Raw genomic sequence first — 24,820 nt, forward strand, 5'->3', positions numbered from 1 at the left:
TCTATCTCTCTCTCTATCAAAGCCACTCAACCTCTCCCTCAGTCTTTTGTGTTTGGTTTATATTGGTACATGACAAGATTCTCTCTCTGGGTAACCATCTCTCTCGCTCTCTGTCTCTCTCTCACAATCTTTATCCTTCTTTCTTTGTTTTAATTTATCTCTGCCTCCAGCTTCCTCCTGCTCTCATCTTTCCATCTCTTCATGCTTGGAAATGTCTGGAATTAGTCTAAGAAGATTTGTAAATTAAGAGGTGTTATCTTTGGAGAGGCCAACTTTAAAAAAGACAGATACTTTATTTAAAATAATAATAATAAAAAAAAATATCCCCTATGTTTCTCTGTGGAAGCTCATTTGGATACTGAGAATATCAACGCTAAAGTCTGGGTTGGCAGCTTTGCTTTGAGATGCAAAGCCATGAGTATGAACCTTTTCAAGTGTGAGACAAACGCAAGTCAGAAAGGCCTCTTAAATAGTTGAGGATCATTACATATAATTATATTACTGTCATAACATACAGTATAGGGTTATGTTATGTTATTTATCAGGGCTGTTGTAGTTCATTATTCTACCTCTTCAAAGGCCTACATCTTCAGGTTAAAGGAAATAATCTAATCTGTAACACTTCAACACTGCTTATTATGAGGTTTCTTCCATTTCTGGGTCCATTTTGCTGACAAGTGGTGTCTTTTCACCCTTCCAAAAAAGCACATATTTATTATGTGTAGAATATAATTTTAAATGTGGAAAGTTCACTTATTCCATATGCCTTTTGGACACTCCACATACAGTACAATAAATTCACATGATGTGGATACATGTGACATGTAAGACATCACAACCAGCAATTTCATATCATGAAACCACATAACCACATGTTTTTCATACACTTCACATGCTGAATAAGTGTGAAAACATTAATTGCACAAGAGCTAAAAGGTTACAGTGATTTTAAACATGAACAATAAATGCCATTTTTTGAATTTTCACGCTTCTATCTGAAAACACCGTCATGCAATGTTTAACAAATCTTGAGATAGAAATCTATTGCAACCACAGTCGCAGAATATAAACTGGAATGCAAGAGCCACAAGACAAGTAGCATTTTAAGTCATGGATCAACTTTTGTTTTATAACTTTATTTAACAAGAAAAAATTGCTGAGATCAATGCTATTTCCTTGTTCACACTCAGTTACACATATTCACAACTGGAAGTGGCTCAGTACAACCACAGTCTGATCTGTTGGCCAATGAGTAGCTCTACTGGGCTCCACAGCCATTTGTGATTAATAAGCACTAAAATTTCAAAACCATAACTCCAAAAGACAACAACTGTAGTCACAAATGATCACCTCCATTAAGACAACATCATACCTGAGGATGCTGCAGTCGTTTTTGTAATGTAAAAATAATTTTTGTTCTTTGTCATGAGTTCAATCATTTTGTTTTGTGCTGAAACCTTTACTTCTCGTAAACACTTGGTCAATAAAGTGGATTTAGAAAGTTTTCCACACTGGCTTAACAGCAGGTCAATACTTTGGAAGCTCTTTATTCTTCAACATTATCCCTCAGTAAAGGACAGCCACTAGATCACTGTAAGTAGTTGTCTCAGCATGTGTTTATGTATTTTTTCCAATAACACTTCCCCTAGTTTGTCAAAATATGTGGGATATTCCATGTATAACTTGGAATTGATTTGGTTGAAGTAAGAATTGACTGCATACCGAAACCTGCAAGAGAAAGTAAGATCACAACAATGCCGAAAATAAAACAGTGAAATTCCCTTTTGGTTTGATTCAAAAACACAAACACAGTAAGTAGGACACAGAGAGAGAGAGAGAGAGAGAGAGAGAGAGAGAGCGCACAACATGTAAATCAACTAGCTGGGGCAGCTCAGTGAGTTTTTACATATGAAATACATATACCTTGAATTACCTTGATCTAAATCAAGTTGGAATTTTAAGTATATGTTTTTATTCTTTATATTGGACTTATTTTATTAGACTTACACACACACACACACACACACACATACAGTATAATCCAGGGTTTTCATATTCAAATGTATATGCTGTGTAGAGGAGTATTCTGGGTCTTGGAATAATCACGGAAGGTTTTCTTTGAACTAGTACTACCTAATGTTTGTCTCACAGTCACAGACATAGCTTAACTAAAAACTGTGTAAGTGTAATTTATAGACCTCATCCTGGATTTATTTTTAAGGCTGTGATTAAACAGATATTATTTGTCACTTTATTATACTTCACTACATGTTTACTCAATCATTTAATAATGGCCATTTTGAGTCTCTTCAGATAAATGCATACTTTAGAAAATGGCACAAGTGAATGTAACTCAAGACGCAAACTCACCAAGGAAAGCAGAAGGCGATACGGTGCCATTGCTGCGAGAAACCATGACACTGATGCCAGTCTCCACGAAAGGAACGGAGAACTCTACGACCTCTGACCTCTCTTCGTTAATGGTGAGAGAACCGATGGCCATGTCAGCCCTGTTGGACACCACCTGAAAAACAGGACACCTTGAGTTAGAACAATTTTGTGGGACTCAAAAAAGTTTTGTGGGACAAAAAAGTTTTAAAGGATATTTTTACCAAACACAACATTTTTTAAAAATTATGTGTCAAATCACTGCTATTGTTGTCCTGCATTGACTTTGTCTTTCCCCTCTTTTATGTGTACTGTGTACCCTTTTATTTAATTCCTGAAAAAAATGATAACATTTTTGAACTCCACACCCCCCTACAAAGGGTTGCCTTAAGACAGCGCTGTGTATAGAAGTGCAGAGCAGAGTATTTGGAAGGAAAAATCCAAAGCACTCTTCCTCACTGCTGTTTGAAAAAATACTTAGGCTTTGTCAGTGAGCTGGATGTTAATTCGAGTGTGTTTCAGAGTTTTCCTTTGTCTCAGCATGCGGCATGCAGCATGAAACCGGGCTGTGTTCCTCCTCAGAGCTCTTCCGACAGCTGTAAATGAGGCTCAGGTGGTCAGAAGGTGAGGAGGCACAGCTCTGTCGTGTTTCACCTGGCAGGAAACAGAGGTTACTTGACTGCGGTCGAGGGACTGGGGAGGTTGGAGAAGCTGGCTACTGACCAGAGTTCATTAGTCTGAGTCCTGGCCTGGCCCCAAAAGTCTGTGAAGACAAAATACTCTGTAGCCGCTCACCAGAAACCGCTGAGACGCCTTTAAAAAGGCTCTTAAAGCCACAATGCTTACAGACCTCTTTCTCAGTTGACATTTTAAGAGTTCAGTCCTCATTGATTCATTGTTGTGTTGATGTACTTCCGAATTATCACATACCAATCAAAAAGTAATGGTAATGTGGTCATATCTTTATCAAGATTAGTTTAGCTTAGTAATGCAGTTAATAGAGCAGGTGTAATTGAAAAATCTTACTGTATGTGTGGCATGTTTACATGCTGGTGAGAATATAAGAAATCTGAGTTTAAGTTTGCTTCTGAAAATTCTTTCAATTATAGGCAACATTTTAATCCATAAGCTGTAGCAAAGCTAAGCAAGCACGTAAAAATGTGATAAAGTAAATCAAATAAGGGGCAAATTTGGCTTTCTTGTACATTAAAAAGTTAAGTTATGTTATGGATTACAGAGCATTTAGCTGGAGGGTTTTTCTAATACAAGGTAAAAGGTACACACAGGTAAAAAATTCATGGTTTATATTGCATTGCCATGAAATTACATCATAACATAATGACATAGTATAATTAAATAAAACTAAATGTTCAATGTGATATTTAAGTTTAAATTTGCTGAAACAACGTGGGACCTCTATCAACCTTCTCTAGATAAATGCAGGAAGAATATGATGAACTAAAGTTTACTTTGCAAAATCAATCGTATGTCTCCAAGCCAACTGAGAAACTTTAAAGTACATTTCTACAAGAGTGTGATGATTACACACAAGTTTTACACTTTTGATACCGTGATTAGTTGTTCTCTGCCTGCCAAGATCAATCAACCCATGATAATTATTCCATTTATTTCAACTAGGTCATTTCAAATATTCTTATACAGCTAATTTTGAAAGCAACACCTGTGACACTCCTATTCACGAAGTGCTTCATCGCTGCACAGCACATACTTCTTACTGGGAACAAAAAATATTACATAAGGATGATTCATAGTTGAGGATGAGAAAATGTTAAGGACGTAGGAAATTACTGCCTTATTGGGAGGCATTCAGTAAGGAAGAAGGACAAAAACTGTATGGCTGAATGACATTCTGAGAAATAGCAAAAGTGATTGTCTAAGTGTATGCTTTGGAGGCGCAAGGACAATAAAAACATCTGAGGAAGGTGGATCCATTAGCCTTGGTGAAATTTAACCTTGTCAGGATATGAAAGGAGTTTAGTTAATAGAAAAGAATAAAATGGAAGTTTAGAGAAAAAGGGGAGGGCAGCCGAGGTTAAAAGGGCAATGCACAAGAAAAACAAAAATGGTGCTATCTTTTGTATATTCACAACAAAATAGTTTGGATAAAAACAATTACAGCCGCAGGCAGCAGGAAACATCCAAGGACAGGAGGACGTGAGATATAACAGTTTTCACACAGAATCAGCTGTCCCTGTGCACACTTGTTTGTCTGCCGCCACAATTAAGCAACTTAATGAGTTAGTGACAGAAGCTGGGCAGGAGGCAGCTGGGAACTGAGCGAGAGACAGAGAGAGAGGGACCACCTGCATCTCTGAGGTCTATCTGAGACAGAAACCCTGTAAACAGTGCCATCAGGAGAGTTTTGGGTTGATGTTAACACACACATGGATGCACACAGACACATAGACACACTTATTCTCACTCATGCAAACACACATATTCATTCACACAGAGAAACGCATCTGAACACACACGGGTAACATGTGTGACCCACCAAAACCCTAACCCTAAAGCTGGATTTATACTTTGAGCATTCAAACTTCAAGAACTGCTTGGTCTGTTTGAACTACTTGCGTTTTCTCCTTTTTAGTGACACCAGACATATTGTACTTTCTGATCTTTTAATTAATTAAATAATCTAAGCCAGATGAGTACACAGCACACACAAAAGTTCAGGCACCGGTGAAACATCACATTTGATCCAGGACGTCCAGTTTGATCTTATCAGAAACATTTTTCAGACCCCACAAATAGATTAATAAAACTCTTTTTCACATGCAGTGGTGCTCCCCAAGGCCTGCAACGTTGATGTGTGAAACTAGTGTTTACAATTACAATTAATTCTCAGTAAATGGACAGTGGTTTTTGACAAATTGTTGTGAATTGGGAGTCCGTTAGTAACATAAATATATAAAACTAAACATGAAATCTTAAACCACAGGTGGCCAAATTATGACTAGAATATGTTTTATTTCTAATAAATTGCACTGTACGTACATGGTACATCCTAGTTTAAATACTTAGGGTGACCACATTTTTGTTTTCAAAGTAGAGGACAGTTGGGGCAGGAGGCAGGCGGACACCCGCAGAGGGTGGAAGGTTTGGGCTGGGGGGGGATTCAAGTAATTGGTGGCACCATGGCAATGTGTATTTATATTACTACATTAATTTTAGTAAAACAGAACAAGGGGAGCGTGTGATTCTCAACAAAAGGCGGCTAGAGGCAGCACTCAGACAATGACACCCTGCCTTTGGTTAAATTTATATCTGCCCACTGCAGAGGCTCCACTCACCTGGAGGAGTAGCTAGTATAACTTATTACTAGTACGATATTATAACATTTTTAAAAAAAAACATGTTAGAATAACACATATATTTATAGGTTACACTTTATTTGGCTAAGATCTGCCTGCAGATTGTTTAGTTGGCTTATTTGTAACATTTCAGCAGCTTATTGAGATTCAACAATTCAACTGATTCACAAATAAAACCATTTTCTGTCTTGTTAAGTTTAGATCAGAGTTTATATTAGTGTATTAATTCTAATTTCAGATAATAGTATACTATATAGCTTACCACTAGTATAATAATAATTATAGTTACAGCAGTTTCATTATGCTATGTTGTTCTCATTCATTAAATCCATGTGAAAGAAGAATGCTCTATAGTGGGGGTTAGTCTCTAACTTGTCCATGCTAAGTGCTAACTTAATCAACAATCACAACCATGCAGAACGAGTTCAACATTTAGGAAGTTTGCTGTAGCGCGTTAACCTTTTTCCCAAACCGTTTCCGAAAACAGTCATAGCTTGTTGGTACCACCATGGTTTGAACTAACTTGGATTGGAACCAACATAGTCCGAACATGTTTCCAGGTGTAGCCTATTTTTCACAGCACAAAACTCACAAAACATTGCATATTCTGCCTTGTTGTGACCGATATCAACTGACATTAATATGCTAATTTATTATTTATGCTTTTCATATTATAGTCATACCGGCAATAACAAAAATAAAATATCAACAATAGTATTAATGAAATCAACAATATAAATAATATATAACATAATCGTTTTATTTATCCTAAATATAGGCTGTAACTTTTAAGAACTATTAGCGATTACAAGACTTTCCGTAAAATAGGTATAATCTGCAAGTATCTTCGTTCCAACACTTTAACACTATCATGAATCCCTTGGCCACAAATGATACCAAAGTCTTGAGAATAACTCAGTGTGATAAATGGCTGAGCTAGTGAATGTTCTCTATTGAGACAGACACGGGTTTGAATCCTGTGAGTTCTCTATTTACCTTTGTTATAATGGCAACGGAAGCTCTCTGGGATTTATTCATTACAGTACTTTCATGAATTTTATGCTGTCCCTTTTTATATTTATGTTTATACTGAAGACTAGACCCTGCCATGGATTGGCGACCTGTCCAGGGTGTACCCGGCCTTTCGCCCTATGTCGATGACGAGTTCTATTTATTCGGAGGAGTCACCGGAGTGGACATACAGGGAGAGACGGAAAGCAGCAGGGCACACCGATGTGTCTGCAGCACAGGTAGGCTACGTTAGGTCTGTGAGTGTGAAGAGAACTGAAGGAGGCAGATTCAATAAGTGAGTGAAACTTAAATAAGGTGGAGAATGAAGGATAATTAAAACGGTGAAATAAGAAAAAAGCTACTCTAAACAATAAAAACATGCACGCTAAAACCGAGCCACCCCAGCAAACTTAGCAGAAAATACAGATATACATTTTATATAGTCAGCCTAACAGTACCGGGATGTGAATTTTTGGTCTATGTCGCCCAACCATAAAAAATGCCCTAACTTTTCAACAATGTCTTCACTCTACAGGTATAAAACTAAAACTGGTCCTCACAAAGATAATAGTACAAAACCAGGCACACCCACATGGTGATAATTTGCATCCCCTGTCTCACTCCATGTCAAACCAACTTCATTAATCCAGCCACCAGAGGGGGATTGACATCATAGAAACAGCAGTATCTGTCACACAAAGACACACACACACACACAGTTATGTACAGTGTCAGAGTCTGTGTTGTTCTCTCTCTCCCTCTCGCTCTCTCCATCACTCTCACAGTTTCTGCAACACTAATCTTTCAGACAGCCTCCCTCCATATTTTCTCTCTTCTTCTTCGATTTGGGTCCAATCCTCTCTCACTGGGGCGCGTTTTAAAGGATTTGAGGCAGGATAAAAAGAATTTCACAGGAGCCCTCGAATCAAACCCCCTTTTTGTAAACACAACAAAAGAGAAAAAAAAAAAAAAAAAACTGAATGAGAAAAACGAAGACGCTACTATACAGGAAAAGTGGAGAATTAAAAACATCGCTACAATATCTCACTGAGACACACACAAAAAAGGGTCACGGTCTGTTTGTGATATGGGCTGCTAAACTTTAGAATAAACTCCCAGAGGAAATGCAGTTTTACGAGCTGTGTCTTCTTTTAAGTCCCAACTGAACACATATTTTTATAAACTTCCATTTAATCTCTTACCCATGTTACTGTCACTGTGATGTTTATTCGTTCGCTGCAAGTTCTGTATTGCCTATAAATGCTAATGAATGGCCATTTTTTGTACATTTAGCTTTGAGAGTTTAAATGAATAGGCTCCAGCTCCATACTTAACACGCAGATTTACGATTGGTAATACAGTTTTTCTCGACTCCTTAAACACATTTCTTGACATTTATTAATTTTTGCTGATGCTTTTATCCAGAGCGACTTACAATTGTCAGAGGTCGCACGCCTCTGGAGTAAGAGTGGACCACTGGAGCAACAAGGTGTCTTGCTCAGGGACACGTTGGTGTGTCACAATGAATTCGTACCCAGGTCTCTCACAGCAAAGGCATGTGTCTTATCCACTGCCCCATCACCGACCCACCACCTGACATTATGCCTCTTTGTCTCAAAACTCTAAACACAAATCCATAACTTCTCAACCAATTCCCCAAACATCCCATTTTCAGGTCAAAATAAAGCTCTCCACTCAAAACCATTCAGTCTTTCTGAAAAACCAAACTTTGGCCTCAGACATAAAACACAAGCCCTCTGGAACACACACACTACAACACAGTTTTACACACTGGTGAGATAAATTCATAACAATGCTACAAAAATTGGTTATTAGTAATATTGCTTGTGGTTCTATCTCACACAGGCTCCGCCCTCTACTGGACTCTATGGGTACTACCTCCTCCAATCACACGTACGCACTTGCTCACTGAAATTTTACCGTGCACGTAGCCGACCAATAGGACGTCACTACCGATACGCGCGAGACGTATAAATAGCAGTGTCCCTAAATTGTGCTTATAGAACTCGGGTTACCATATCATAACCTTCGTTATACCCCTCAAAAACCTTTTCACATGATGAACACAAAAGAAATAACAAATGTATACATTGGCACATTTGCACACATTTTTCATTTCTTAGTGTGCTGTACAGTACAACATACCAAACAACAAATTATTCTGCCCTAGCACCCTGTCTTTGGTCTGGGACAGGCCAGAGATATTTGATCTCACCTCCTCCTCCACCTCCTCATCTTCCTCCTATCCTATCTCCTCCTCCAACTCCTACTGTTCCTCTTCTTTCTCTTCCACCTCAGATTTCTCAGGATCCATTGTTCCAAAACTGAATGAACTGACTCTGGACCTTTTATCTATCAACTGAAGCTTCCAATTGGTGTGTTATCACTTTTGACTGTGTTTCCACCTGGGTAGTTGTGTGCTAATTGAGGTGAACCTGTGCTGATTGAGTGAACAATATCGGATGTTAGTGTTTTCTCAATGACCACATGGTGGAGGCAATTGGAAATGACTTCAATTTGTATGTAGAGTTTAGGGAAAAGGGTGTGTTTTTTTTAAAAATGGAGTTTTGGTTTTGAAATTTTATTTCAAAAGCCTGCTTATAGTGTTTAAGCAAAGGAGAAAAACTGTAAACTGCATGTAACCTTGCTACAGTTGTCATCTCTCACTAGTGAAATGGCCTTGACCATGGGTTAAACTGACAACAAACAATCTTTATACAACAGACAATGATTTGACAAAGATTCTCTTTTTGTCAGTCATAAGCAGCCATGTCATAATAGCAATAAAACACTCCCAGTAACAAATCACAACATACCGTCTTACTGTTATTTTTGTATATCTAGACACCTTGTCATGTATTGTCTTGATTTTGATTACAGTTAATTATTAGCTACTGTACCTCATCAAGGTTTATAATCAATAATGGAAAGCATTAGCAAAACACTACATATTTACTCAGATTATATTACATTAGACTGAGGTTACTTTTAATTTTCTTTACAATTAATCCTTCAAAGGTTTGAAAAAAGGCAACTTCCAGTTTGCTTTTAGTTGCTATATTTATTTTTTACTGAGCTGGAGAGTTCACCAACAAGCCAGTTTTCCACAAATACAATGTCTGTTTAAATTAGAGGTATATACCGATTATATTTGTTCTGCAGTCAGGGCCCTGAAGCTCTGAAACAGCCTGCCCGAGGAAATCAGGGGGACTGAGTCAGTGAACTCTTTTAAATCCCTTCTTAAAATAAACTTCAGGACAGCTTTCCTGATTCTAATAGATTTTATTTGTTTATTTTCTTTTAACTGTATTTTATTTAGTTAGTTTCTTTCTGCTTTTACTGTGTTGATGTGTTTTATTGTCTTTGCTTGACTTGGTAACATGGTTTTGAAAAGTGCTCTATAAATAAAGATTGTTGTTGTTGTTGTTGTTGTTTTTGTTGTTGTATTCAAACATTGAAATTAACATTCAGATCCTCACCTCTCCAACCATGCCGTTCCACTCCCCATCAATGTTCTTCCCATGCCTCCCATTGGTCACCAGATAAAGGTCATAGGTGAAACCCACAATCTTTGCCAGTCTCTTGAGGACATCGATGCAGAAACCTTTGCAGCAGTGCTTCATGGGCCCGGTGCCATCCACCACCAAACTAAGGAGATGATGTGAGAAAAGACAGATAGGTGAGATAGTTAACATGCTTTTTATAAGATTTCAAGATATTTTACCAAGGACACGTTGACCTTGATAGGCTGCTTGGCTTTTATAGAAATTGAAAAAGAAAGATTCTCTGCTGCTAGGGGAGTGAGAAAATGAACAGGTGAGTACCTGAGAGACACAGAGAATGTAACAGAGGAAGAACAGAAGAAGTTAAGGAGGGTATGAATTATTGGCGAGGGACTGTGAGTGGATCGATACTGACAGTTTGGGCTGTTATGTTTGGAGAGGTAATACTTGACAGGTCAGAGAGCTCAGGAGAAACGAGATGCATTTTTAAAACAGAATTAAACTCAATTGTGTGCCCTTGGATGCTCAAATCTGAAAATGTTCTACAAGTGAAGTCAAGTCAGAGTTTCTTATAATGCAATATCACCAAGCATGCCTTAAAGAGCTGTACATACAATAAACACAGCAATGAGCAACATTAGCAGAACACACAAAAACATATAGAAGTGAGAATAAGCTTTACAAACATACAATTGAAACAGTCAATGAGTAGTTTAGCAAAATATACAAAAACATAAAGGAAAACACATATATACATACATATGCGTCATCATGTGCACATTAAGTGAGTATTGTTGGATTAGTAAGTAAGTAAGTTGGATGATTATAGTTTAGTATTTATGGCTGACTAAGTGAGGTTGAATGATGATGCTAAAAGATTAGTTTACTTTTGAATGAGTTGGCAAAGGCCTCTGAATGCCTCTTTTTTCTGAGGCTTCCTCTAGTGAACACTTCACCCTGACAGCCCCATGAGCGGGTTACACATACGGAAATCCAAGTGCATTTAGATCAGTCAAGTGGCTCCGGCAGCTGTCCATACAAAGTGCCCATTCAAGTCCCTGATACAGTAAGCTATGGTAACCCCTTGCTGAGAGTTACCCTTACCTAGCAACACAAATAGTTTTTTACTAAATCAAAGTCACATCAAACTTTTGAGGTTAGGATGCTTAATCCCTGTGTACTAATTAAACATTTTCACATAGTTGTAAAGATATTTTTCTAAAACTATTGTGTTATTGTGACATTTTGAGTAACAAGCAGTTTTCATGTTGACATTTTTTATGTGACAGCCATGATTCTCCTCATGTAAATAATGTCACATTGACATAATGTCATTTTATTTATTTAACCATTTACTTACATAGCATGATCCTGCATGAGCAATATGTAGTTTTTTTCGCCACTAAATGCTCCACCAGCTAGCTGCCAACTGCCTGTCTACCGTTTGGTGCTGAGCAGGTAGCATTCAATAGGTTTATCAGAGCTTTTTTAATGGAAACAATGTGCTGAATGATTGTTGTTAATATTGAGAGTAAAAGGCAGTTTAGTTTAAATGCTTGGTTGTGCCCCAGTAATTTATCCATCCATCCATCCATCCATCCATCGTCAACCGCTTATCCTGCGGGGGTCGCGGGGCCCAGTAATTTATATGCATGTTAATTTTAAGCATTAAACAAACAAATCATGAACAAAATAAAGGCATGAACATCTTAGCCACTGCACTACAGCAACATCAGAGGAGATAAGCTTTGTCTGCTGTGTAAAAAAAAGATAACAAATCAATTAAACATGAAGTACATAAAATATAAATAATATATAAGAAATACGATAAGGAGAAAGACAAGGAAGTTAGCAAAAAGATCACTTAAGGAAAAAAAAACCTGGGTCAAAGTAGGTTGATTAACAAGAGAGAAAACTTCCTCTCAGCCTATAAAATTGATGGAGGATGAACTCGTAATCATCCCATTGGCCAGGTCATGTGCTGGCAGGAAGGAAGCTTATCTGGAATAGGCCAGGAGCCCGTAGCATACTCACACACTCGCTCTCTGTCTTTCTATCTCTCCCTGACTTACTTTGTCTCAAATAAACCTTATTCATAAATGAAACCGGAGAAAAACTAATTACAAAGGACACAAGTTATCCTCAGTTATCAATTGTATCATGTTGTTGCTATCTATTAGGACATATGTGGTTCCCAATATTTTTTCAAGTGTTGGTAGGAATGCAGCAGGGATCTCTTGCTTCCTGATTAAAAATCGATTGTTTTTTTTATCAGGATCAAGTCATGATCATCTGGAATGATTAAATGACAATTAACCTTACTTTGCCGTGTGGTATCAAGTATATATTATAGTTTTAAATAACAGCTGTAACAAAATCATTCCTTGCTCTTAATTACATGCTTTAAGTGATACTACATGACTTTTAAAGTGTCTATAACTCCTGTAAGGAAACTTAATTTCCTCCCTGGGATATTTGTAATGATTTCACAATGAATCAGAGCCTGGACCCTTCTGGTTTCATGATGGTCTCTATCTAACCACTTTTTGAAACTTCTTTTCTACTTCCCACTAAAGGCTGATAAGGATTTAGAGGACAAAGTACTAGGAGATATCACGGTTAGAAATCAGTTGTTATATACTAAAGCACCTCCTGTTCAGTATAAAACTATTTCAGTCCCTTCTTGGATAGAACATTTGAAATATATATTATTCTGTTTCTCTCCGCTTAATGCCCATAATATATTGCAGGTCATCTTGCCCTGCCACTCTCTTTGGTGAGTTACAAAAGTATATTTCAACTCCATTCACACTTATTGAAATTGCACTGCTGCTTTAGCATTTATAATGCAAAATCATTTCACAGCCTCTCACCATCCTCTCTGTATCAGTTAAATCAAACAACCACTGTGGTGATGAAAGAAGTGTGAATGTGACATTTTGCTTCATAATGGGCAAATATTGTTGAAAAACCACTGATTTATATCACCAAGTGAGGTATGCTAATGTAGAGGAAGGACCTTTCTCTTTGTCTATGTATATTTGAGAGCATGTAAGTGTAATTTTGGTGCAAATTTTTTTATATGCACAATCATAGAAAAAATCTGAACTAAAGTAACACCTTAAAAATACTTGCATAATTTTGAATTGTTTTGGGTGTAAGTATATAAACAATTATATTCATAATTACCTACACCGTTCATTTTATTATGAAAAATAAAAATGCACAGGCCAACCATTGAGAAAGGAACCTTACAGCAGTTTGTTTATAGCTATGTTTCCTATCTAAGGGCTGTGGTGTGTTACCTGGTGTTGACAGGCATTCGACAGGGTACAGAGTCTCGGATGCAGGAGCTAGTGCCCGGGTCAGCCGGTTCCACGATGACAAAGGGCCTCTCCTCCAAAGTTACCACCCGGAGGTGTTGGGAGTCATCCAGAGGTTTCAGGAAGGAGCCATAACGAGACCAGGGATGGTAACGCAGACGCAAGTGGCCGTTCTCCCACCAGCCAACCTGGATGGGCATAAACACACAATCACATATGCTCAGGGCTTCAGGTCTTGGGCAACAGTGGCTCAAGGTCTGCTTATCACATTTCTAAAAGTAAAATGTATGAAAATCTCTTAATAAGTTTCACTTTAACAACTGTTGTATGAATTGCTGTTATTGTTTTATCATTCATTTCATTCATATTTTTTAAGTTTGGATCTTGTTTGTTTCTAACAAACAAGTAACTAGGTTTTGTGTAGGTTTAAGTGTAACTTTCTGTCTATTAACATTATTGTTGATTATCACTGATGAGTCTTAGGTCAAGCCTGTGCTTCTTTTCCCTTCCCCCTACACCTGCAGGCTTTTCCAGCACAGTTATGTTTCAAATCCATCGGGAATTTTGGAAACATTCCCGAACGGCTGGCCCATTTCAGACCGAACCGGCCGGTGTTCAAGAGCCGGTGTTTTCTTATCTTCAACTTGAAATGATCCGCGGCCGCGATGGCTGGCTGGTCAGCTGCCTAATTAACCAACCTCTTCCGTGGTGGAAAGGTGCTGTGACAGACCCAGCACAGGCACTGATAAGTAATGCATTTATTATAACCTGAGATTATTTATATGTGCATTTATGTATAGGCATATAGGCTATATTATACAACAGCAACAATAGCAACAGTTGAGGAAAGAAGGAAGAGGTGGAGGTACAGGAGGAGCTGTAGGAGAAGGACGAGGAAGAGAAGCAGCAGGGGGAGAAGGACAATGGAACCAGAAACAGTGACAGGTACAGGGGCAGCTTGCAGGTGTAGCTAGGCAATCATCCATATATAGAAAAAGAAAATGTATTATTGTTAGTTATATTTATTACAAATGTTCTTGACATTCAAAAGTAGCTGTACAATCATTACAAGCCTACAGGCCTACTCAGAGCTGAAGATGAGGGATTTGATTTTTATGCACACACATACACACTGTTCTATTTAATGAGACTGCATTGTAGTTTTTGATTATATTTAAATATTTTAGCATTCTGACTGATCCTGGCTTACCTTACGTGGTCTTGTTCAGTGCAGTGGTGCCTTGCTTAGACAAACTTAAGAAACAGGTGTCATAAAAAGTTTCTTGAAGGTCTTCATCATAATGAAATTTACTGTATACAAGTACAACACTATATATTAAAATAACTGCAAAAAATCCTTCCCCCTGCCCCCACATGGCGCTCGCATCAAAGGCCTCTCGGTCTCAAAGTCCCGGGCTGAATTTCAGTCCCAGTACACCCCTGGATGTAGGGCAGCTGCACAGTATGTCTTTGTATTGGTTGTGTTGTATTATGAGCAGCTTGTTCATGTTAACCGAGCTGAGTGTTTTCATGCTAAAATATGGAATTTTGGAGGAGAGACTGACACTAAAGACGAGACAGTTTACTGTGTCACAGTGACACATACATGTGTAAACAAATCTGTTCACATTGACAACACAACATCGAGGATGTTACTGGATGGATGTGCAACTACAACAGAGCAATTCTGTCAGGTATTTTGTCATCTTGTAGCTGTGGAGTCATATATTTAGATGTCGTTTGCATACAAACAATTCTCCTGTGGATCTCCCTGATGGTGCCAGACTTGGCTGGTGGAATTTATGAAAAAAAACAACAAAAAAAACATGCAAAGCCTCTTTATGTACACAAAAAACAGGTTTTGTTTCTTGTGAGGACAATGTTTATAGACTTACCTAAACTTTAACCTTCACCACATGCTTCTGGCCAACCCATACCTCAGTTTTGACATAATTCCTCTCTCTAAGACAAATTCTTAAACTTAAAGAAATTGGTTAACCTTTTTCATAAGAAATGAGACACATTCATTTCTACTTATACACTTGTAAGGAATCTGATTGACATAATACCTTCCCTAGAACTTAACCCATACCCTGAATTTAAATTGATCCTTGGTTAACATTGTGGGGACTAGGACTCTGTTGCACCAACATAATGATTTACTATGTTTGTGTATCATTAAAACTTCAGCAATGTATAAACTAGAAGAGAGAGTAACACTTTCTCTGAAGGTCATGGCTATAATGACTTATGCATACATTTATTACACGATGTAATGCATCCATAAGACATTATAACAATTGCTATAATCACTTACAAACATGCATTAGGCGCTATAGCAAAGTTCATAACGTATTATGACCTTTTGATTTAATTTTTTATAGCTAATAGTAATACCAGTTTATATCAATGTGCGCCAAGAATCTCCGACCATGTTCTATTGTACGTTACAACCATCGACTCTGCCTCGTTATAAATATACTTTAGTTACAATTTAGAATTAGAGATATAAAATGGAATAATAGCTTATAGTAATGTTTAATGTTATATAGCATGTCTTTGTTTTGCGTGTGTTAAAATGTCCATCCCTGTATAATATATTACAGGTGGACATAATACCATATGAACAAATTATATGAACTTCTAACACGTAATTGTTTGCTTTAAGTAAAGTGACCCAAATTTTGCGCAGGAAAAAAAACATCATAATTACATCAAGGAAACTCCTTCTCATGGTGGCGAGAGATCGCTCAAGAGAAGACCTGTTGCCAACCATATAACATCATGTAAGAAGAGGCTCAGATGTTGTCACGGATGAATGGCGAGCCTACGGACAGGCCCTAACTGATGCAGTGGACAATTGGAGACAACCGCTTCACAAAATGCATTAAAGGACATTAATTAAGGACAACGGGAATACTGTTTGTGCAGTAGGAATGAGAATCTAATGGCACCTCACGATTCAGTTTGATTACAATTCAGAGGGCGTTGATCCATCTTGATGCATCTTTTTTTCTATGTGATTTCTGGATATTTATTAAGCATTTAATTTGCACATTAAAATCACAAAGAAACGTCTCCTCAATTGCTTAAAAGGACTAGTTTACATCCCTGATTTACTTTACTAGCCTCAGCTACTCCTGGTCACCAGTGTCCTTCCTTTAACAACCAGTTGTGAGACTCCTCTGGTAACTTAAATATAACTTAACTATCAGGATGTACAGTATGCGAGCAGGACACCAGTTTAGCTTGAACCTGGTGTTCAGTTCCTTGACAAGTTATGTAGTAATGACACGCAACTAATTAACATTACTCTGTTACTAATTTAGCTAATGTTACATTGCAGCCAAAAACGTGCTTTACAGGGGACATGTTAGCTAGTTGCGGAAAAATACTTTGACTTAACGGACACACTGTGACCTACACTGCACATGTTCTGCCAGACGGACAACTTACTAAGTAACTTCCTCCGCTAACTTTCACCGTCACGATCTGCCGCTCACTATCTCTCATTCCTAATCAATTAATAATATTTTTTCATAGAAAAAAAAAAGATGCATGAAGATGGATCTCCGCCCTCTGAATTGTAATCAAACTGAATCGTGAGGTGCCCTACTGCCCAAACAGTATTCCCATTCAATTACAGTACTTTAAAATGTCCTTTAATACATTCTGTGAAGCGGTTGTCTCCAATTGTCCAATGCATTTGTTAGGGCCTGTCCGTAGGCTCGCCTTTCATCTGTGACAACATCTGAGCCTCTAATTACATGATGTTATATGGTTGGCAACAGGTCTTTTCTTGAGCGATCTCTCGCCACCCTGAGAAGGAGTTTCCTTGATGTAATTATGTTGTGTTTTTGTGTTAAACTGCAAAATGTTCAAAATTCATTCAGATTGTTCATCAAGTGAAGAAACAATAAATAAAAGTTGTTTTCCTGCGCAAAATGTGTGTCACTTTACTTAAAGCAAACAATTACGTGTTATACGTTCTTATAATTTGTTCATATGGTATTATGTCCACTTGTAATATGTTATACAGGGATAGACATTTTAACACTTTACTTAAAGCAAACAAAGACATGCTATATAACATTAAACATTACTATAAGGTATTATTCCATTTTATTATAGTCATTATAGTGATGACCTTCATAGAAAGTGTTACGCAAAGACCTTAAAAGGCCTGTAAATTGGTTGCTAGAAAACATGTACTGCCGTCCAGTCAAAAGAAATCAATTAAACAGAAAGTCACTGTAGCATCAATAGGTGTATCATACAAATGTAGCAGTGCCAAAAGCTAAATTAAATTTACCAGAAAATATTTTGTAAATGAAATTATGAATTATTTATATATGCATGCATGGAGAAATACATCATTTTGAGAATAAATGCAGTTCACTTGGAGGGAAATATTATCGATCTTAACTGGTCAACTGAAATTTTTGGCATTAAATTTTATGGTAGCACTGTCTTATTTTGGTCAGAAATCTTCATGTACATCAGCATTAATCAGTATTTGATTCGATGGAGATGAACTTACTTTAATTTAAAAAGGCATTAGTCTCTACTTAGTTAATATTTGTGTTAACACATTATTACAACTGAACTTACAAACAGCTGGTGCAACCTCTCCCTAGATGAGAGGTCAGTCCTCATAATATATCATGGAAAGAGATGTCCCTACAACGTTATGAATACACATACTCACACAAAAGAACAGGTGCAAGAATAATACTCTACCCATATAGGTATATACCTAATACTATATATACTTTACCAGCAGAAATGCATGCACACAGAGACACATACAAATAAGCCACAAGAACACAAAATCCCACTCAAAACTAAATAACACAACTGGAATAGAAATACAATTCGGTACACTGACACACCTCCGCATTATTATTCATTATTATTAATTTTGGCCACTTCAACACATTAACACAAGGACAAGAGATACAAACAAAAGAGCAATGTTAATATCGAATTTGCAGCACCTGGCACTTTGGACCCACTCACACTTTTATGCGCTTTCCATCTTTTTAGTGTTTCTGCTCTAGTCTTTCACTCTCTCTTATGCATTAATAATAATAGCTAGAACCAACAGTTCATTATGGACCAACATGATAATTAGCTCTTCTATGCTCATTTGTCCTCCAGTTCATCCTTCTAACATGTTTTGCATTAACCGATGTAAACGCTTTCTGTGTCTTGACAGAAAAAACATTTATATGCACACACACACACAGACAAACACACTGCCCAGACAGGGGCTGAATCCCTGGATTGCCAGGCCAGCAGAAGGCAGGGATAGAGAATCATATTTTGGCATTTTGTGGTTCTTGGTTACCATGGAGCTCAGACAGATTTTTTATCTCCAAATGTTATGGCACTCACATTAAATCCAACTTAAAATTTAAGAGAAAAAGAGCTGAGTCAGTTTAAGTCTCTTCCATTACAATCAATGATCTGTGATGCACTGTTCAGAGGACTCGATAGTTTGGGATGCACAACTTGGAGGAATCAATAATTCAATGAATGAAGTGTTTGAATTACTTCCAAAATCAACACAGCTTCCAAAATGCTATGTAGGGTCAATACTCTGATCTGACCCTGTCCTGTCAATAATTTGACATTAATTATCCCAAAACAACCAAGAGCTGTTTTACAGAATCGATACCTTGGAGAGGAATGTTTGATTTTCTTTATATTTTTCTTCTGTCTGTTCAGCCACAGTAGTTGCTCATTGTCACGCAGCCCCTCTTCTGTTTATTACAAACAAAGCACTGCTGCTGCTGCTGCAAAGGTATAATTCATCATTATCTGAGCACTAGAGGACCTTTTCAAGCAAAGACCAAACACTCAGTGATGAGAATAGGAATTGTAAAAACTGTGTCCTATCTTGGGAACAGGCTAAATCACTGTGACAACGCTCTTTTTGTAAAAGGTAGCAAAACACATTCATTCATCCAAAAATGTTGATGAATACTTTCAAAAATAATGGTTGGTGTACAATCAATGTGAATAAGCCTGGCACTGTTAGAGGCACTGTTTGTGTTTATTGCAAATTATACTGTATATTTTCACTGTATATAATGTTATTGAAAAGAAATAAATTTTTTACATACATTTAAAAATGTTTTTATTGTGATTTTTGGGTCATGCCACGAATTTTACACACAAGTATTAGTTTACAGTAGTTACCCCAGTGATGTCATAGTCATAGGTGTCATTTACACTGGGGACCACTTTTTAAAATGGCTGATTTTGTCCCCACCATTAAACCATAATTTGTTTAAAAAACACTCTGAAATATAGCTTGCTTTTAAATAACAACTGAAAGGTTTATTTACGCCTTTAGAAAGGTTTATTTGCACATTAAAAAAACATGCAGTGCAATTAAAATATAGAAGAAACAAATGTGCATTGTCCAAAAAAAGGTAACTTAACATAAAAAAACACAACAAGCAACTGATTGTAAAATGATCCAAAAATGTGCACCAACCAGTAACAACTTCTTGACAGTTTCTTTTTGGCCAAGTTTTCCGTTCTCTCCCTGTGAACATGTTAAAAGAGGAGGGAAGACTAAATCATGCCTAAATATGTGTTGCCTCAGCAGGGATGATATGACATGTGAAAAGTTGATCTACAGGAGAAAGAGATCTGAAAGTAAAACAGAATGCCTGAGAGCTGCACTGCATTAGATTCTATTATATTTATATGTATTAAAATGTCATGTGCCACCTGAATTTTGTGTTTCCTTTAACTATAATTCCACCACAAATTGGAGGAGAGACTTTCACAAGAATGAAGTAAATGAAGTATTTCATGATAAAAACTTCTCGGCGTTGAGGATATCTTTAAGTGTCTCTTCACACCCCTAATCTGAGCCCATATGTCCCCACCACTTTTCAACACAAAGTGATGCCCTTGCTCATAGTGATATCAGTAGGGTGATATAGGCTTGCATACAAAAATATAACAGAACAAAAAGCCTGTGTTACAAACAGGATGCATGGAGTTTGAAAGTAGTCTATGTTCATCAGACAGTAAGGGCCTAATGACAAATATCAGTAGCATTATGGTAATGCAGGATCAAGTGTTTTTGTACCTTGACCTATTTTAGGGATAAATGTCAGGATAGTATTACTGAGTTGATTTTGACATTGTTGTTCCTTTTTCTGTATTTTGCAAGTCCTCCAACTTTATCAAAATACAGTACTAATATGAAGTAATTTGATCTGGACTATGTAACTGCTTCTGTCCTTTTATGTTGAGTCATTATTTATTTTTGATAGACTTCTGTTCTGTTTCCCAAATATGTTGCCCATCCAGAGAGGAGTCAAGGCTCTTTAAGTACCAGCACAACTAACATTCGACCTTGTTTCTCTGAATGCTAAAAACTTGCACCCTAAAAAACAAAACCTGTCCTCACCAGTAAAAATTATTGTGGGACTGGCAGCTATTTTATGTGCTAGGAAGCATCAATGGGAATGCATTCAGCCATGCAACTCCTGTCACCAGTAAATGATTATGAAATAATTTCACTTTCTATTTTCATTCCATTCTGCCAGTCCATTCTGTGAGTGCAAAACAGCTGTACATTGTAGCAAACAACTGAAGTACAACACTGGCTAAAACAATCTAAAACAATGTAATAATACCTCTGAAACACGACAAATAGATTTATCCTCACACGATGGTCAATATGACCTGTCTGTTGTAAGGCCTCAACCAGGCTCAGCCAAGGTCTGGCTCAAGTACTGTCTCCTGTATATTTAATACATATTAAATATGAAATATGAGTTCAATGAGCACCGAACATGAACATGGGGAGACGTGGACAGTTTAAAAACTCAAGGTCAGACCTTCTGGCTGAGCACAAAGATTCTGACAAATTAGCATACTCAAAATGTGTATAGGGATTAAATTTGCTCATTTAACACCAATTTGAAAATCACGCCTACACTGCAGCTTTAATAATGTGATATAATGAGAGAATAAGCTTATTAATTTACCTGATTATGTGGGTGATCAGTGATCATTGTAACTCTTATCATGCTTTCTAATCAATCTTCTAGTCATATTTACTTGGTCTGGTATGGTATGTACTTGGTCTTCATTAAAATTGTGATATTTCACAAATAGAAGGTTAAAATACTGATCTTTCGAATCAAAGCTGTTGGTAAAATCAAGAGCCATTCTCACCAGATGCAAAAGTCCGCCAAGCTGGGTTACCTTCAGAACAATCTTTAAACAGAAATGTATAAAGAAGAGCTATAACATTGATACACAAAATACTAGAGAAACAAATACTGCTCGGTCACGATTTTTAACTTAAAGCCTTTTTACAGATTTTTTTGTGTTGCATGTTATTTACTGGTAGAATAGTCCTCCTTCAAAAACTTTAGTAACTTGTGAGTGCAGACCAGAAAGTCAGTTTTAAAGCCTGCTCCCGTGTGAAGTACCAGCTAAATTATTGTAATTGATTAACAACATCTTTGTGTGGTTTAGGATTTGAGCTCTTTTATCATGTTGATTAAAAAGGTACTGCAGGTTTCTTGTCTTATTTGCTCATTGATCCACTGTATGTCTCCATGTTTACGCTTTGGCTTAAAGAACAAACAAATATAAGATGACTTGCTGTATCATTGCATCACATAACACCTAAGAAAAACTCTCAGATGTCACACATGAGATGTTCAAAAGCTAGTATGAAAGAAGGCAGTTGGCAAAACAACAAAAAAATCAAACAACATAAGAACCCCTTCATTTCCAATACCTGCACTGAAGCAGTCATAATAACAACATAATTTGAAACAGAAAAGTTTTGAGAATGATTAAATGTGAATATAGCTTGACTAGTAATTTAGCCAATGCTCAGGTGGTGCAGTTGGCCTGCCCTCGTGGTTTGTGCTTTTGTATGTATCATTCATACATACATCATTTAGCTCCAACATCGCTGAGCATGCATCCATAAGCACTAAGCACATGATACTTTTAGGCTATTTGGCAAGATATTCATGACATTAAATGACTCCAAGATCCAAGAAATCAGGGTTAGTGGTAGAGACATTATTCACCAGGTTTAATGACTTGTAAGTTTCTATGAAAACCTTTTTGACAATAAGCCTCTTTTGTATTTCCGTGTTGCCAATAAAATGTGGTCTATATGCCTATTTCTTTGATTGATGTGAAAAAGCTGTGCTTTGAGCAACCGCTAGTGCAGCTTCTGTGTTCATTTAATGGTAACACAAAAAATATTATGCAGTCAGTATATTTAAGGACACTTACGTTTACTTTGAATCAAAACTTAAACTTATTATGGCCTGTAGAAATATAATGTTTCTTCTGCTGGGTACTCCAACAAGTTAGGGCAGCTAGAGTTCAACATTACAAAAGTTCACAAAATACATTATTTGCCTAAAAGCTATAGACCAAATGTTCATCTCTCTGTGAATTTTCTGACTCAAATACAGTCGCAGGTATCCCTGCAAGCTCTACAGCAGCGCTTGCTCAGCTGCCCTAAGGTTGCTGTGCTCAGCAAATAGACTCCATGATTCCGGAGCAAATATACACCTGGGAAATGGGAATGTTCAGACAAATTAAGTTGGAGAGAAGTACTGGGTCAGGTCAGTTAGGGTCAAGTGCTTGTCTCTGAGCGAGATGTATCGTCACTGTTTGTCCTTTGCTTGGGCATTATCCCTTATCCTTCCCTGCATCACCATGCAACATTCACTTCAAGAGACACTGTATAAAGGTCTTTGTCCATTAAATTAAATCGACTCAAAGTTATTACATTATGTTCAAACTGATGTCCGTCATAGCTTGTATCTACAACGAGTCATTTTTAAACTGCTGTAAACCATAGTAAACAATTTTATTGTTTGATCAAGGGACTTTCAATTTGAATAGGATGACTTGGTTTCCTTGAACCTCTGGTAGGTGTCTCTTGTTTTTTATGAAACTCACATACAATAAGTGTTGATTGACTGTTGATAGCAGCCAAAAATACTGTAAATGTAAACAGAACAGTGATCCGTTAATTTCATACAGCAAACTTGCGTAGAGCACCACTTCACTAGTTAGTTGCTAACTGTGTCCTGTTTGATGTTGCACAAGTAGCATAGACTGGGTTTTAAAAGCTTTACTGAAAACTGCTTCCTGCTGTGTCTGGAAAAAAAAAACAGTGATAAGACCGGTGCGAACCAAAACTGTGAAGTTGTGGGCCCAGAAAACCAAAAAAATCGCTGAAAGATGCTAAAATGCTATGTAGAGCTGGGGGAAACTGCAGAGTCAGGAGATAATTATCTGAAGGTTTGTCACTTTAAGATACACCTTTTAAAATTACATTACATAGTTATTGATAATTACAGTTTTGTTATCAGTTTATTGGTTCCAGTAATTTCCAGGAAGGGATCATGAATGTTGTAAAATTGAAATATGACATAGCTATCCTGATGATTTCCTCCTTGACTCACCTAAACTTCAGATAAAAAAGAGCAGCACAGTAATCTTTAGAGAGCAGCAGTGCAAAATAAACCCTTATCTTTCAGGTTTTCTGCCTGCTGTAGACATTTTTTTTTTCAATCTTTTCCAAACCCATGGAGCACAAGATAGTGACTTGTCTTCTATGTCAGTCTCTCAGCATTCATTCAGTAAATATTCAATACAGTAACGGTGAGATGTATCAGAAAAGGGCAGAAAACTGTACTATAATCCCCACAGATGGAGCAGTGCTTCAGATTGCTGCCTCTTGCACCAGGCACTACTGTAACTAAAGTTAACTACTGCCAGATGAAATACAGGCTGGATTTGCTGGACTAAAAAAAAGAAAGACAGAGTGAAGACTTAAATAAACAGACAGTCTCTAAAAATAAACGTCCCTTGTTCCTTTTGCAATCAAACGATGAAAGTGAGTGGTTTTATGTTTTATTTTTTGAGTCCTGCATATTTATCGAGTTTTAAACTAGGTATCAGTAACTTTAATATTTCCCCTGATCTGAATCTTGCTCTGAGGCTTGTTATCTTCAGCAAAAAAAAAATTATTAGGGTCAATTTCAGATCATAGCATGGATGATGTATAAAATTCTGCAAACACCACCATTCAGTCAAAGATTTTTCACATGCAAATTGCCAACAGTAAGTCAGAATTTTATAGAAAGTCCTGAGGGAAAAACATTATGCAGCATTGACAAGTTAATGCGTTTTATCATGAATGTTGACAACTGAAAAGGGG

The 24,820-nt window shown here is 37.1% G+C and overlaps 1 protein-coding gene across 1 annotated transcript in view; it reads right to left on the reverse strand.

The window, feature by feature from the left end:
• The window catches only part of LOC123976743 (glutamate receptor ionotropic, NMDA 2D-like), a 198,403-nt gene that overhangs the window by 17,284 nt on the left and 156,299 nt on the right, over positions 1 to 24,820 (reverse strand). The window contains exons 8-10 of the mRNA XM_046059091.1: positions 13,564 to 13,769; positions 10,235 to 10,403; positions 2,371 to 2,524 (exon numbers count right to left, since the gene is read on the reverse strand). Of these exons, the coding sequence (XP_045915047.1) occupies positions 2,371 to 2,524; positions 10,235 to 10,403; positions 13,564 to 13,769 (529 nt within the window). The remainder of the gene's footprint in view (positions 1 to 2,370; positions 2,525 to 10,234; positions 10,404 to 13,563; positions 13,770 to 24,820) is intronic.

The sequence above is a fragment of the Micropterus dolomieu genome, linkage group LG09 (genome assembly GCF_021292245.1).
Source record: "Micropterus dolomieu isolate WLL.071019.BEF.003 ecotype Adirondacks linkage group LG09, ASM2129224v1, whole genome shotgun sequence".
NCBI lineage: Eukaryota > Metazoa > Chordata > Actinopteri > Centrarchiformes > Centrarchidae > Micropterus > Micropterus dolomieu.